This window comes from Gymnodraco acuticeps, unplaced genomic scaffold (genome assembly GCF_902827175.1).
Source record: "Gymnodraco acuticeps unplaced genomic scaffold, fGymAcu1.1, whole genome shotgun sequence".
In the NCBI taxonomy this organism is placed as follows: Eukaryota; Metazoa; Chordata; class Actinopteri; order Perciformes; family Bathydraconidae; genus Gymnodraco; species Gymnodraco acuticeps.
In genome coordinates, this window is record NW_022990178.1 from 410612 (window position 1) to 426320 (window position 15709).

The 15709-nt window shown below is 40.8% G+C and overlaps 1 protein-coding gene across 1 annotated transcript in view; it reads right to left on the reverse strand.

The window, feature by feature from the left end:
* The window catches only part of insrb (insulin receptor b), a 120840-nt gene that overhangs the window by 75643 nt on the left and 29488 nt on the right, over window positions 1-15709 (reverse strand). The window contains exon 2 of the mRNA XM_034217784.1: window positions 5073-5621. Within this exon, the coding sequence (XP_034073675.1) occupies window positions 5073-5621 (549 nt within the window). The remainder of the gene's footprint in view (window positions 1-5072; window positions 5622-15709) is intronic.

Sequence of the window (15709 nt, forward strand, 5' to 3'; positions counted from 1 at the left end):
AAACTGTTAGTGAGGCGAATTACCAAAGTGATTAAAGAGGAAACGGAGCATGCAGGGACAGCGGGAATACAAGGAGAAGTGGGTGTGTTACTAGTGTTGGAAATTAAATGCAAATTTGGGGAGTGACTATTGTCTGAGAAACTAAAATATTGGTACATTTTTCACAACTTTGGGGCCCTTTTAAGCAATAGGAAATGCGCCAAAATTAAATGTCCTCTTCCAGTAATCCACCTTCAAAATGAGTAATTAAAAAGTGTACTACAGCTGTCTCAAAATGTTTCAACGTGTGCAAACATCTGAATGTGTGAGATATATATTATGCATTTGTTCATAGATAATCCTAAAAATAACTCTCCATGCTTTATTTCACCCCAAATGTAGCCTTGCAGAAGCTGCTTATACTTCACCTATTAAACAAATTGAATGCTTTACACAAGATTGGAACTGTAAGACATTGTATGTATACGTACAGGACAGGGACACGCTAAAATAAAAGTATTTCCTGTATTTCGTCCCCGACAGTGATCTCTGGCAGGAAGTGGAGGAGCCAGCGTTATGTGCGGCTGCAACAGTCGCTGTTAAAGTATAAACATGGCCGAGGTCGCTGCGCTTTGAACGTTAGCCTCGTCAGAAGCAGAGGAGAACAAAAAACAACACAAGCTATAATCGCCTTGGAAAAATAATAAGCATTCTCTCCATGCGTCTCACAATAGAAGCCTCTCTGTGTTTATGGGAGGAAAGACTGACCGGCCGACACACTGGCTGCAGCCGAGCAAACCCACAGCTTGTTTGAGAAGAATATGAAAAATGTTTAACAAACAATGTGCTTTACTGTGTTCCTGTCAATCAAATCCCTCCTTCATCACATGCTTCCCTTATTAGTGTAGTTTCCAACCCGGATATGTTGAGTACCCCAAAGTTGTAAAGTACGGGTCCCAAACACATAGAAACTGCCTGATGCTAACTTGCATATGCACAATTAGCATAGCACTAATGGCCTTATAGACTATGTGGACTATAATTAAAAATGGCTTGGCTTGGACGGTTTTGGAGTGGTTATGGGGGGTTATTGAGGATGCTGAGTCCATTTCTGACATTCTCAGGATCAAAAATGGCAGTTTTAACCAGAAAGCGGTCATATTTGAACTCTCGGTGGGCTGATTTTGACTACAATGAGTAGTGTTGCGACCATTGGATATCGAGAGCACAAGATGAAAATTATTATCTCTACTGTGAACAATAATTGTTCAGATAAATAGGCAATATGTCCAATCCAAATGATCCAGAGTCCCATAAATCTTCCAAATCAACCCAAAATATATCAAAATCAGCCCCACCAAGAGCACAAATGTTGGTATTTTCTGGTTAAAACGGGCAAGAAAATGTCAGAAATGGATGTAGCATCCTCACTGACCACCAACACCACTCCAAAATTGTCCTACTAGGTCCATCCATTTTTGTAATATTTTCTTCATATGCTAAATAATGCAAATTAACGCTACTTATAGTAATGGTGCAAATTGCCCAACATATGCAAGTGAGCATCTGGCAGTTTTGATATGCTGGGGGCCCCTACTACACATTTCTATCATAAAACTTTGTGGTACTCAACATTTGTAGGTTCACAAATAGACCTTTTCACTTCCCTGTGAGTCATTTCCAGCAGATCCTATAATCACAGATCACTTTCCCACAATGCTCCAGTCAATGAATGCTAATCAGAGGGACCACCGCCTGCTGATATGAGGAGCAGCCCTCCACATCGCAGAAATCATTACAGAAACCATTTGCCATGAAAACAGCGGTCGTCTAAATTGATTTCTGGGAGGAAAGAACATCTCCAGTGCATATTATCATTATGTGTCTCAATGGACCGTTTTACAACGTGATGGATTCTGGAAAAGGTGCTACGCTATCATGTGTGCACGCAACAGCCAGTCAATATGGAGATTTCTACACACAGCGTTACAGTTAAACAGAGAGTATCCGACCGGTTTAACACCTCACAACAAACGACTCTCTAATCAAATGATGGAGACAGCTGCTGCGGATGTAAACAGGAAGTCAAATGACACTCATGGAGTCAGTTAGTTAGAGCTGTGGGGATGTAACTCAAGCCTTGGTTTGTACCCTGTATTATTTGACATCGTGACAAATTGGATTTATTAAAACGTTTGCAGGATAAGCAATTAGCAGTTCCTGTTTGCAATGAACCCAGGGGTGTAAAGGTCACTCTCAAAAAGTGACTTTGATACTAAGGAGGCTGTGGCTCAGTGGTTAGTATGATGGACTTCGAATCAGGGGATAGCAAGTTCGAGTCCCACTGCAGTCAGCATGTCGTTGTGTTCCTGAAGACACTTCACCCCAAATTGCTCCTGTGGGGATTGTCAACAGTACTGAATCTATGTTAGTCGCTTTGGATAAGAGCGTCAAACAAATGACATGTAATGTAAAGTAAAGGAAACCATAATATCATATCTGATACTCTCAGACAGGCTTTGTAGTTATAAGAACAGTATTTTTAGGACTTTCGAAAAGCCTGTGTCCAAATTTGCGTCGTTGATAAAAAAAGATTCCAAAGAGGGAAGAGCTAATGATATCCAAAGATATTAGAAAAAGCACAAAATGACGCCACTCTAGTTATTGGAGGAGACGCTTGTTTCTGAACGCGGCTTATAGTCAGGAACTATCGTAACAAAGAACGAAAAAAGACAATTTGCTTGATTTTAATTAGCCGAGCAAACACTGGATGTTGCTGCCGGTTGTACTTTTATCTCCATACACTTCCTCCTCGCTGTATGGCTGTCAGACTAAGCCTTGTCAGCTCATCCATAATCTTCTGGTTGGTGCTCATTGTGAAAAAACAATGTCGACCAAAGATAGTCTGACACAAGTGGCTAATGAACTGACGAACAAGATGGTTCATGTAACAGCTTGGTTGGAGCAATGCTGTCTGTAACTAAATGTCAGTAAAACTGTATGTATGTTCTTCACCAAAACCAAGTCCTCCTGCGTTGAGCCAGATGTGTTTGTGTCCGGGCAGAGGCTACAGGTGGTCTCAGAGTACAAATACCTGGAGGTCTTCATTGATTCAAGACTCAATTTTAAGGCTCAGGTGAAAAAGGTTTGCAACCGGGTCAAATTCAGTCTGTTCAATTAAACTCTATGGTTCTATCTCATATCACCTACTGCATAACAACCTGGTCACATGCTGTACAACCACTCTTAAACCCCTGGAATCATTATACAAACAAACACTTAAAATAGTAGATAAGAAATCAGTTTATTCTCATCATTGCCCAATACTCACAAAATATAACTTGTTGAGCTGGGAAAATGTAATGAGATATGCAAATGCTTGCCTCATGTACAAAATAATACACGGCCTTACCTCACCTCCGCTCAGACCTGTTATCACCATACGCACACCTGTAACAGGTCAACAAGAGCTGCAACAAGAGGAGACTGCGTTGTTCCATTAAGGAAGAGTTCATTCAGCCAATCTTCTTTTTCTTTTAAAGCTGCACAACAGTGGAACTCAATCCCAGTAAAGATTAGAGAACAAAACACCTGCAGTTCATTTAAATCTAACTTAAAAACATGGTTAGTGGAAAGTCAGCTCTGTCAACACTGACACAATCTGTACATTACAACGCTCTGTTTGTACATATGCCTTGACCTGTATCTGTCTGCTTTGTGAATATGTATTTTATGTTTTTATATATGCTTTTATCATAATATAAGTATCTCTGTTGAATGTTGTTTTACTGATTGTATTTACCTGTTATTTGAAGTGAATTTTTGTTTTTAGGATGACTTTTAACATCTGTCCAGGGACTACAGACGAAAAATAGCCTGTTGGCTAACTCTGGCGCATTTACAGAAATGTCAATCGATGTGCACTGTCCCTGCCAAATAAATATATAAATAAATAAGTAAATAGAGTAGCACAAACACATATTCAAATCCAGGGAGGATTGCTAGTTTGGGTAATTCAACAACTTTGATACTTTGTGTAGATATTAGGGATGCATACCGGTATCACCGAAATACCGGATAGGCGGATACTGGTGGCTACGGTATACCGTACCGAAATCAGATCTCGATACTTTTTTAAATTTAATTTTAAAAGTGAGTCCGTGGCCCGTGATGGCGGGTGTTATAAATTAGATTGCATAATCGTTTTTCTTCATATTTTATGTATTTTTCATTGTTCAATACTAGAAAGGTAAAAGTCCCACAAATGAACTGTGATGGGATTTGTTTTCTCTCACCAGTGAAGGCACATTTTAAAGATGAGATTTGTTTGTTTGTGCAATGCCGAGATCTCATGACCATTATTCTATTATGTATTTGTTCTCTAGTCGAATCTCAGGTGTAACATTAATTATAACGGTGCTATAACGGTCTGTTTGCATTGACAAGATGTGCTATTCACGCGGCACACCTGATGGCGGGTGATATTGATAAGATATTAAGATAAGATATTCCATAATCGGTTTTCTTCATATTTTTAATGTGTTTTTCATTGTTTGTTCAGAACTAAAAGGTCCAAGAAGTCCCACAATTGAATTTAATATTAATTTGACATGTTAACTATATCGTAAAGCGCTTCATGGGAGTAATTGTGAGATGATACATTTTCAAAGTATCACGATATGTATCGGTTGAGTATCGGTATCGTTCAGTGGTATCGGTATCGTAAAAAACTCAACGATATGCATCCTTAGTAGATATAGTCATAGAAATTAATGTGGACACAGGTCTAAAGCAGATAAATGGACGACTAGTGTATATAGACTATTCTGCACAGTTTCTATTATATTGTGTTTCTTGCACTATTGTATCTGTTTTATTGTGTTGCACTGTTGGAGGAGCCTGGGACCTACGATTTGCATTGCCATAACTACACTGTAGCTATGACCACATGACAATAAAAGCCTTGAAACTAGTGACCTCAGCCATAGCATTTCCTAGTGAAGTGTAAGTCACCATGAACCCTAAATGATGGGAGCGAAGGAGGAACAAACAACAGTCTCTCCGCTGTTTAAAGCAGATTAAAACACACTTACTTCTCTGGCAGTGGCTCTGGGACCAGCAGCGGCCCCTGAAGTGTCCGTTGATGGTGTTCTGCTGGCAGACCGTCTGGCCCTGGGCGGTGCCGGGACAAACGTCTCCGCACTCCCTGTCGTTCTTGTTGGCCACGATGTAGTTGTCCTCCACCGAGTCGGAGATCTTGGCCCAGTCCAGCGTGGCCAGGTAGCAGAGGTCGGGGTTCTTCTCGATCCGCACGGCACCCCGCGTGATGTTCATGAGGCTGTGCAGCCCCACCTCCTTCAGCTGCAGCATCTCGTACACCACCAGGGCGTAGTTGAAGAAGAGGCTGTTCCCCCGGACCACCGTGAGGTTGGGGAAGAGCTCTCCGAGGGTCTCCAGGCCGTAGACCCGGAACATCAGCACGTAGTCCGTCACCACGCGCAGCTTCGGGTAGCTGAGGCCCCGGAAGTCCTCCGTCTTGGTATTGAACATCAGCAGGATCTTCAGGTGGCCCTCGATGATGGTGCAGTTCTCCAGAGACTGCAGGTTGGTCACATTGTTACGGATGTCTTTGCTCGGGCAGACTGTGAGGAAGAAGGGGAAGGAGATGTGAGAAACTATGATAAACCAGACATGAAATACAGGATAATAATTTCCAAGGTACATTTTTTATCAAACCAAATATTCAGTTTATTCCATATATGAACCAGACCTAAAATACAGGTAAAATGAATTATCCAAGGATGTTGTTGTGTACTGGGGCTGAACCTCGTGTTTTATTTCATAACGTTGATATTTGATATTTCTTTCTCATGCTACACTTATATTATTAGTATTATACTATTGTAGAATTTGATTATTTCCGACTTGACGTCCAAACATGTCTAATAACTCCGGAGCATTTGAAATACAAAGGTCAAAATGTATTTTTGACATTTTGAACATGTTCCTATCAAACCAAATATTCAGTTTATTCCATATATGTTTGCATTTCTTGAAAACGACATTTGTACCGCGGTGCAAAAAGGAAATGTCCCTGCTACAAAGAGAGCCATGCAATGACAAGTTGTAGTTATTAAAGAAGGATGATTATAACATTTAATAGAGTGATGCGTCTACAAATGAGAACAGAACATTTGACCCTCCTGTTGTCTTCGGGTCAAATCCGACCAATTTACTACTTTCATCAATCATAACTTTTTTGTTTTACATTCGATTGCATTAAGGCTTTATGATATCCTTCACAGTAGACATTTCAACATATACAATTGCTGATCATCACTTTCATTGCATTTTGGATGATTTAGTCAACTTTGTAACACCATGGTGTTCCCGGTCAGTTTGACCGCCATAAAGAAAAGGAATTAGTAACCATCCGGATCAGATAAAACACACACACACACACACACACACACACACACACACACACACACACACACACACACACACACACACACACACACACACACACACACACACACACACACACACACACACACACACACACACACACACACACACACACACACACACACACACACACACACACACACACACACACACACACACACACACTAGATGTGTCCCCCCCTTATGTGCCCAATCCCCCCCATGTGAATCACACTGGCACTCACAAACACACACACACACAGAACAATTTGATACATTTCCCGCTCTGATGTGCCCCTCCCCCACATGGATCACACCTGGCACATGCAACACATGTTCAGTGTCTATTCTTTGTATATTTATTGCAGTTTTTCATGTATACCAGTAGTCTGAACAATACTTACAGTTTGAAAGGGTGTTAAATGAAATTTGGTTATGATGAATGGTGTTTGTGTTAATGTAATAGCAGTTTAAACAGGACCGGTCACATTTGACCGCGAACACCAAAGTAAGGGGGGGAAACGAAGACAATAGGAGGGTTAAGCTGCATTCGAAAAACCTTGATAGAATCTTTAAATGTAAAAGCAATGACATGCCCTTTGTTTTCTATGGGTTTTTTGGGACACCTTGGAAGATGTGTCCTGCCTTTTACACATTAGTTTTAATACCAGAGCTCCCCAGTTAAAAAATAGCTCTGCTAAAACACTTGTATGTTAGATATGTTGTTCCAGAGAAAGTCAGCAAATGTGGTTTTGATTCAACTTTCTTTTTTCCAGAATTAAAAACATGTTTTAGTCAATAAAGGGTGACACTGTGAAATGATAAGTTCCTCACATGAGAGCACAGAAGCTTCTCAGTTCAATATAACTTGACAAAGAACCAATTATTTTAATATTATTATACTGACGACGTGTAAAGCATATCGTCTTTCCGCATATTTAGTGTATCATTATTGCTAAGAGGACATCACATTATTAATAGAGGACGTGCATGCGTTTCCTTGACAGTGACTTACAATTAGAAACCGAGATAACAGAGACAAATATATGTCTTAGTTTCGATGTGAACATTAACCTTATTTTTCCCTCTTAAAGCCATAAAACCACTGCTGATCTGTAGAGTAGAGCAGCGCCATTCATGAAACATCTTCACTCCCCTCCCTCTCTCTCTCACACACACACACACACACACACACACACACACACACACACACACACACACACATACACACACACACACACACACACACTCTGTCTCTCTCCTCTCATTGGCTGCTGCATCATTACTCTAGAGGAAATTACTGTATGGCAGTGTCTGATCTGAATGAAGCCGGCATGAAGGGGTTAAGAGAAATGAATCCACGTGCATACTCCAAAGCTGCTGCACACACACACACACACACAGACACACACACACACACACACACACACACACACACACACACACACACACACACACACACACACACTAACAACCTTCATGCATCTTAATGGGGTGAACCCATCTGCTTCACATCGTTCCCCATGTAGTCGCCCATAACCACTTTGCACCCACTAAAGACTAAAATCAATTGCACTACAACATGCATCTTAAAATAGACAAATAACATTCATTGTAGGAGAGGATGGAGGGGGGGGGGGGGGGGGGGGTTACTTGGTGCCATTGACTTGTTATTGACCGAGTCATTCCCAGGTGTAAGCTACCTATTAACTTCCCATTCTGTTAATGGTTAGCGGGAGAAACATGTCAACAATCCAGGTCCAAACTCTGAGCAGCAGCACATCAATGAGAGACTTCTGCTAATGGAGGGGAGCCAATCGAGCCTGTAATCAGCAGTCTGACAAATACAACTCTTATTTACTACATTTGATTGTTATTTCCTCAGGGGTGGGTGTCTGGAACATACAAGGTAGGGCTTCAGACTAGCAGACAATATTATGATAATGATTATTTTTAAGTGTTATTGACATGATAGTGAATAATTTATTTAAAGGAGAACATATTTTGAATTTATACAGGTAAAAAAAGAGCATTTATTTGACTTGCTGTATTCATGCAAATATGTACACAAATGTGCATCAAAATAAAACTGGTCGTTATTCCTAGTGCATTTATAAAATGTACCAATCTTTTACCCTAAATGAAATCAGAAGACACAGCTTTTACTAACAACGCGCTACATTTCTGATAAATAACAAATCGTGGCATTAAAATAGGATTTTATCAAAACTAAAATAGATTTTTCGTAATCCGAGTGAACAAGAAAACAAACCAAACAGAAAACAAAACCTCCTTTTCAGATGTTTTCATATCTAAAACCTACATTTTTTAAAGATTGTCCCACTTTTAAAAACATCAACATATGAATCCATTCATTGTCAACCCAGGGACTGCAGATGAAAATGATCTTTTAGCTATAATCTCTTCTCTTTTTGAGATTGATGTATTCTTATGCAATAAAAATATATTACAACTAGGTCAGACAGCAACAAGTGGGCACGAGAACAAATGTTCAGTTCAGCGTGTTCAGAAATCACTATTCAACTCTATCCTTGATGCAATATTCAGATGTTTCCGCCTCAGTGAAGACGTGGCCAAAGCACGCTCAACTTTGTCCACTTCCGCCTGCAGCCGGCAGCCAAAAACAACTCATAAAATAAGACAATAAATCCATTTCAGCTGTTAAGAATCTCATCAGATAAGGCCGGAGTTTGAAACAACAACAGATTCTCATTAACTCGGCTTCGGCCACTTTGCACCCGGCCGCTCCCTCTTCATTAGAAGCACTCTGCGTCAGACAACACACACTTCCTCCTGTGGCAGTTGGTGTTATTCCCAGTGATAGGAGCAACCTTACACCTCTGCCTTATCTCCTGGACACATCAGACCAGGCCACCCACTCGCTGTCAGCCTGCAGCGCTAACCGGAGAGCTATTGTGCAACACAACAACATAACAACTACTTTACGCAACAGCAGCGGGCCAGGGTGCAACTCACCTCTGCACACACACACTGATGTTCAAGAAAACAGGACGCAAACGTGACCTTTTTTCACTTGCCTGTCAAAAATAGTAATTCATATTTAGAGGCGCCTTACAATTCATAAAATATTCGAAGGAAGGGTTTAAGACAGAACAAAAGGACCGTCACTGGGAACGTTTGGTGTTAAATCTTGTGTTTATTAAAGAAGTCTTCTGGAAATCTTTAGATGTCTTAATGGATTAAGAAATGACAAAAAAAACATACAAAATATCTGACAGATCTTTAAACACTGATGTTTTTCCACAGAGCATAATCCTATATACTTTAATCCTATAAGAGAAGTTTCTTATTAGAGATCTTATTTGATGAGCTTCTCCACAAACGCTCAAGCAAAAGCAACACTTTGAATCTTTTGGAAACCCCAAAAGAGTCATCTAAATGAATCTAAACATTCAAATAAAGTTACTTAAAGGTGGGGTAGGTAAGTTTGAGAAGCCGGCTCGAGATACACTTGTTGTTATATTCCATGGAATGCTCTTAACATCCCGATAGCAATGAATATCTTAAATGCTTTGACAATAAATACATAAAAAATGTCATCTGTGGAAGCCGTGGCGCTGTAAAAAGCACGACCAATCATCTGAGCCGGCCTGGCTAAAGTAACTGGATGGCCTACCTGCCTGTCAGCCTTCCATCTCGTGCCCTCATTGGTCATGTGCTCGTTTGTGTGTGTTGGAGGAGGGGCTCTGTGAGGAAGTCTGAAGGAAGGGGCAGATTTTTTCCGGTTGTGTATTTTCAAATTCTAGCGCACTCGAGCTGGTTTCTCCAAAATTACCTACCCCACCTTTAACAACTAAAAAAATATATGTTTACCAGAGAAGTTTTCCTGGAAAGTCTTAGAGCATTACAAAAATGACTTCAGGACTTTAATAAGTCTTAGTCGACTCATTGAATAGTTGTTTGAAAGTTTGTTTACTAAGTTTTTCAGAAAAAAGTCAACTAATCAATTTGTTGATTTAAATCGGCAGATCTTTAAAACGTCTTTCTCTAAAAAATAATAATGCAAAAATACAATTTAAATGTGTAGTCGACTAATCATTAAGTTGAGTTTATGGACAGATCTGTAACACTTGAGTTTTTGTATTAATAATCGTACAAAAACACGAGTTCAAATACTATCTATTTCCAAGAAAGGGTTCTTGGTAATAAAAGTTTAAGCATTAAAAACAAGCCGCTAAAGAAATACAACTAATCTGTTTTATTGGACAGATCTGTCAAATGTTGTATCAGCATAAAACATGCAAAAGTTAACGCTAAAAACAATAGCTACCAATGAAGTCTTCGATTCGTTACTCAATCAAGAAAACATGCAAAAGCATCAGTTATAAATAATGATAAAAAAGCACAAGTTTGAATCATGTTTTCACCAGGACGTGTTTGGTAATCTTTGGACGTCTTTAAGCATTTACGAAATGACTTTGTGAACTCATCAACTCAACTTCTTACTCAAGAAATGATCATGCGTTAGCCGCAGGTTGTTTGGTGCTAGGTTAGCATGTGTCACCATTGACACAAAGGGAAATGTTAGTGGGCCATGAGGGGAGGCAGCTCACTCGCAAAATGGAGTCTTGTCTTTTCGACTGACAGGAACGAGAGAAGGGGAAGGGAGGGGAGGCGTGGGTCATCGGGGGGCAGATGGGGAAGACGAGGCGGAGGGGGGGGGGGGGGGGTGTAAAGGAGTTGAAGGGTTGTTATGTAGTCAGAGATATGCTGTGTCTTTAAAATAATGAGCGATCTCCTCCCTCCCAGGTTTTGGCGTAAGGGGGGACACAGGAGAGGCAAAGAGCGCGAATGGGGGAGATTGAATCAGAGGGAGGAGGAAGAAGAAGGGGTGAGGGGTGGGAGGGTGAAAGTGTAACCTGAGCGCACGGCAGGAACGCAGGGTGACGTAAGGGACCTACAGGACGGTTGGTGATCACATGCATGAATGGAGGCCCGCTATGGACCCCTGTTACATGACAAGCCACACACACACACACACACACACACACACACACACACACACACACACACACACACACACACACACATACCATGTATACATCACTTCAGGGGACATTACATTGACTTACATGCATTTCCTGGAGACTTATCCTAACCTTAACCATAACCAACACATGCCTAACCCTAACTCTTAACCTTACCCTAACCCTAACCAAGTCTTCACCCTAAAATTAATGATTCCCCTCATGGGGACCTCCAATTTGTCCCCATAAGGGAGGCGAGTCCCCACACGTGACTGTGTAAACAGATGTAGGTCCCCACAAGTATAGTAATGCTAGGCCACACACACACACACACACACACACACACACACACACACACACACACACACACACACACACACACACACACACACACACACACACACACACACACACACACACACACACACACACACACACAGGGAGGGAGGGAGGACGGGGGAGAGTTGGCCAACTACTGGACCCCACACAACAACAAGTTCACCTATAGGATACAATATAGGGCTTTCATTGAGTAGAGGAAGTTTGTTTGAGTGGATTGATGCGGTGTAAAAGTAAGAATCAGTAAAAAAAAACAACACTTTTAATCCTGTGTTTACGGGAGAATTTATCGAAAATAGACCCTCTAAGCGCTAAAAAGACAACGTTGCAACCATACAGTCTATGCTTGCTACTAAAGAATTTCTTAGTCGACTACACAATTAGTTGATTTAATCGACAGAGGTGCAAGGAATCACACAATAGCACCACTTTTAATCCTGTGTTTACCAGAGAGGTTTCTTGGAAATAAGTCGTCAAGCATTGAAAACAAATGACCAGCAACTAAAGGAATCTCCATGACAACTCAACCGACTGAAGCTTATGACTGGATGTATGAGTCGAGCTAAAGCACACATTTTTGACGGATCTGTAAATCTTGTTTCTCCTCCTGCAAAATAACCAATGTTTATCAGCGAAGTCCTTGGTAATCTTCAGCTAACTTAAAGCACTAATACTTGCAGACTAAAAAAAGTCTTATAGTCTACTAATCGATTAGTTGTCCAAAATGACAGATCTGTGAAAATACAAAAACACCACTTTTAATATTTTGTTTACCAAAAAATCTTGGAAATAAGTCTTTAAGCTTTAATAAAAAGTGACTTCTTAGTTGACTTATCGAATAGTTGATTTAACGGAAAGATCTGCAAAACTTGTTACTCCACAAAAAAATCACTTAAAAACATCATGTTTAATCTTTTGGTGTCCTTTGTTTTCTTGTCAACAGTAAGAGTTTAGGCGTTAAATAAAAGTAACTTATCACCTTGAGAAAAATTCTGCTTACAAGAGAAGTTTCTAGGAAAATCTTCGGAGGTGTTTAAGCATTTCAAACCTAACTTTGTGACAAAAGAAATCTTAGTGTACTACAACCAAAACCACAAAAGATGGAGCTGACGACTGGATGTACGAGGAAAGACAAAACAAAAAAACAGACGGAGAAACAACAACACACAGGAGAGCTCTAATTTGCATGTTGACTTACACAAACACAGAAAACTCTGGTAGACTGTGTGTGTGTGTGTGTGTGTGTGTGTGTGTGTGTGTGTGTGTGTGTGGTGTGTGTGTGTGTGTGTGTGTGTGTGTGTGTGTGTGTGTGTGTGTGTGTGTGTGGGGGAGGGGTTTGTTGGACAATGACCGTGACCCCTCTGAAGCCTCGCCCCCTCCCACTGAGGACCACCCATCAGCAGACAGCTTGGTGCTCTCACAGAGGGATCTTAATTACAATAACAACCCAATCACCCGCTAATGAGACTGTGGGGGGGACGAGGGGTGAGGAGAGGTAGGGGGACGAGGGGTGAGGAGAGGTAGGGGGACGAGGGGTGAGGAGAGGTAGGGGGACGAGGGGTGAGGAGAGGTAGGGGGACGAGGGGTGAGGAGAGGTAGGGGGACGAGGGGTGAGGAGAGGTAGGGGGACGAGGGTGAGGTTTGTATCGGGGCAGAAAACAGAAAAACAGAGCGAGAACATACTGTACAACAATGTGGATTTCTATAGGAGAAATGTGGGCCATCCACCCGCCTCCCCTGTCTGTTTGACACTTAATTTGGCAGCAGGAATGAGAGGAAGAGGAGGGAGGAAGAGGAGGAGGGAGGGAGGGAGGGGTGTCAGACAAACAGAAACAGCAAGAGGGAAAAGCTTGGGAGATGGAGCGAGGGGAATGAGTTCTCAATAGGAGAGATTAACAAATTCCTTGTATTTTTTCATTTCACATTTCTAGGAACTGCATCCTCGGAAACGTCTCTTTGATAATCAGCACGTCTACAACATTAAAAAAAGATGCCGGCGTCTAGACATGTGTTGTAATGTGTGCTGCTGGTATAGTTAGGAGGGATTTTCACACATCGGCGCTGCAACAGTCACTGAATTAATTGCACAAACTGTTCCAGAGAAAGACCTCCTCACAAGCTATGACTGCGTGTCATTTGAATGCTTTAAAGAGGACCTGTAATGCTTCTGAGGGGATTTCCCTCTCCAGGTTTTGGTGCATGTAAATGGTCTGCAAAGGCTCAAATCTAAAAGTAGAGGCTACAAATAAAGAGCTTTTTGAACATCAAAGCATGGAGACATGTCACAGTAGAGACTCTAAATACGAACCTGGAAATGAGCAGAATATGGCCCCTTTAATATTATTTTGGTATGATATGATAGGGCTGCTCGATTATGGCAAAAATCATAATCTCGATTATTTGGGTCAATAATTGATATCACGATTATTAAAAACGATTATCCATTTACTTTGAAAACATCAATTTATTGGAGAAATTTTGAACGGTATGTTTTTAACAGTTGATTACCCTGAACTTTAAGTATAACTCAACTGAAAAACCAATACAAAATAATGGTTTTATTTCGATTACGTTGTTTTCGTAATCGCGATTAAAATACGATTAATTGAGCAGCCCTATGATATGACCATTGAAACTGTGACTTGCCTGAAGCAATATGATAAAAGGGTAAGGGCTAAAAAGTTCTTGTAAAATACTTAAGTCAACTAAGATTTTTCTTTGACAAGTAATTTTAGCTTTCTTTGAACTGAGAACATCTCCGTTAACATCTACTTTGCCCAGAGTGTAGGATGTCAAAATGACTCCTAACAGATTGTAAAAAACATGCCCCATAGAACACATTTCATTTACGTGTCCATGCTCAGGTTCCCACAGAAAAAAAAACGTTGGACACATGTCAGCCAGAGTGAAAAAGCTATATGTTGGCGACGCAGAAACACATAATGATGGGGATGCTTTAGATTTTACTACACAGCAAATCCAGCTCTGTGGGAAGGGAGGAGTGTGGTTAACGCAGCCTGCATGTAAAAGTGTCATCAACCTCTCAGCTTTAACTCCATTTCCTTGCAATTATCCATTAGATCATAGGAATATCAATCAGCACGGCTCTAAATCATACGTATCGGCTGTTTATAATGAGAGCAATCAGCATTTGCAATTTGCACCTCATTCTACTCTAAAGACCTCTGGTAAACTGCACACTTATTGCCAAATTTCACTCCAGCTCCAAGTCTTTTTAGCACGTCATCATCCGTCTCCCTCCTCTCGTCAAATATGAAGCGGACTTAGCTCACAGAATGAGCTCGCCATAATTACAGCTCAAGAATGAGTTGAGCATGACCGGTGCAGCTGAGGTCATACGGATGCTATCTCTGACAGAAAGTCTCCCACAGCTGCATCTATAGTTAAGCTACAGTTTCAGACAGATTCTCCTTGTCATTTTTGAGTGTTGCTCCCTGCAGAGAATTTAATATGTGTTCACGAACAGTAGCTGGCTTGCAGTGAGAAAGTGGATCAGTTTTAGGAGGTGGGAGCCATCTACTTTCACTGTAGCTGCAGCAGAGGTGTAGAAGTACTCAGATCTTGTACTTGAGTAAAAGTAGAAATACTCAGATCTTGTGCTTGAGTAAAAGTAGAAGTACTCAGATCTTGCACTTGAGTAAAAGTAGAAGTACTCAGATCTTGTACTTGAGTAAAAGTAGAAGTACTCAGATCTTGTACTTGAGTAAAAGTAGAAGTACTCAGATCTTGCACTTGAGTAAAAGTAGAAGTACTCAGATCTTGTACTTGAGTAAAAGTAGAAGTACTCAGATCTTGTACTTGAGTAAAAGTAGAAGTAATCAGATCTAGTACTTGAGTTAAAGTAGAAGTACTCAGATCTTGTACTTGAGTAAAACTAGAAGTACTCAGATCTTGTACTTGAATAAAAGTAGAAG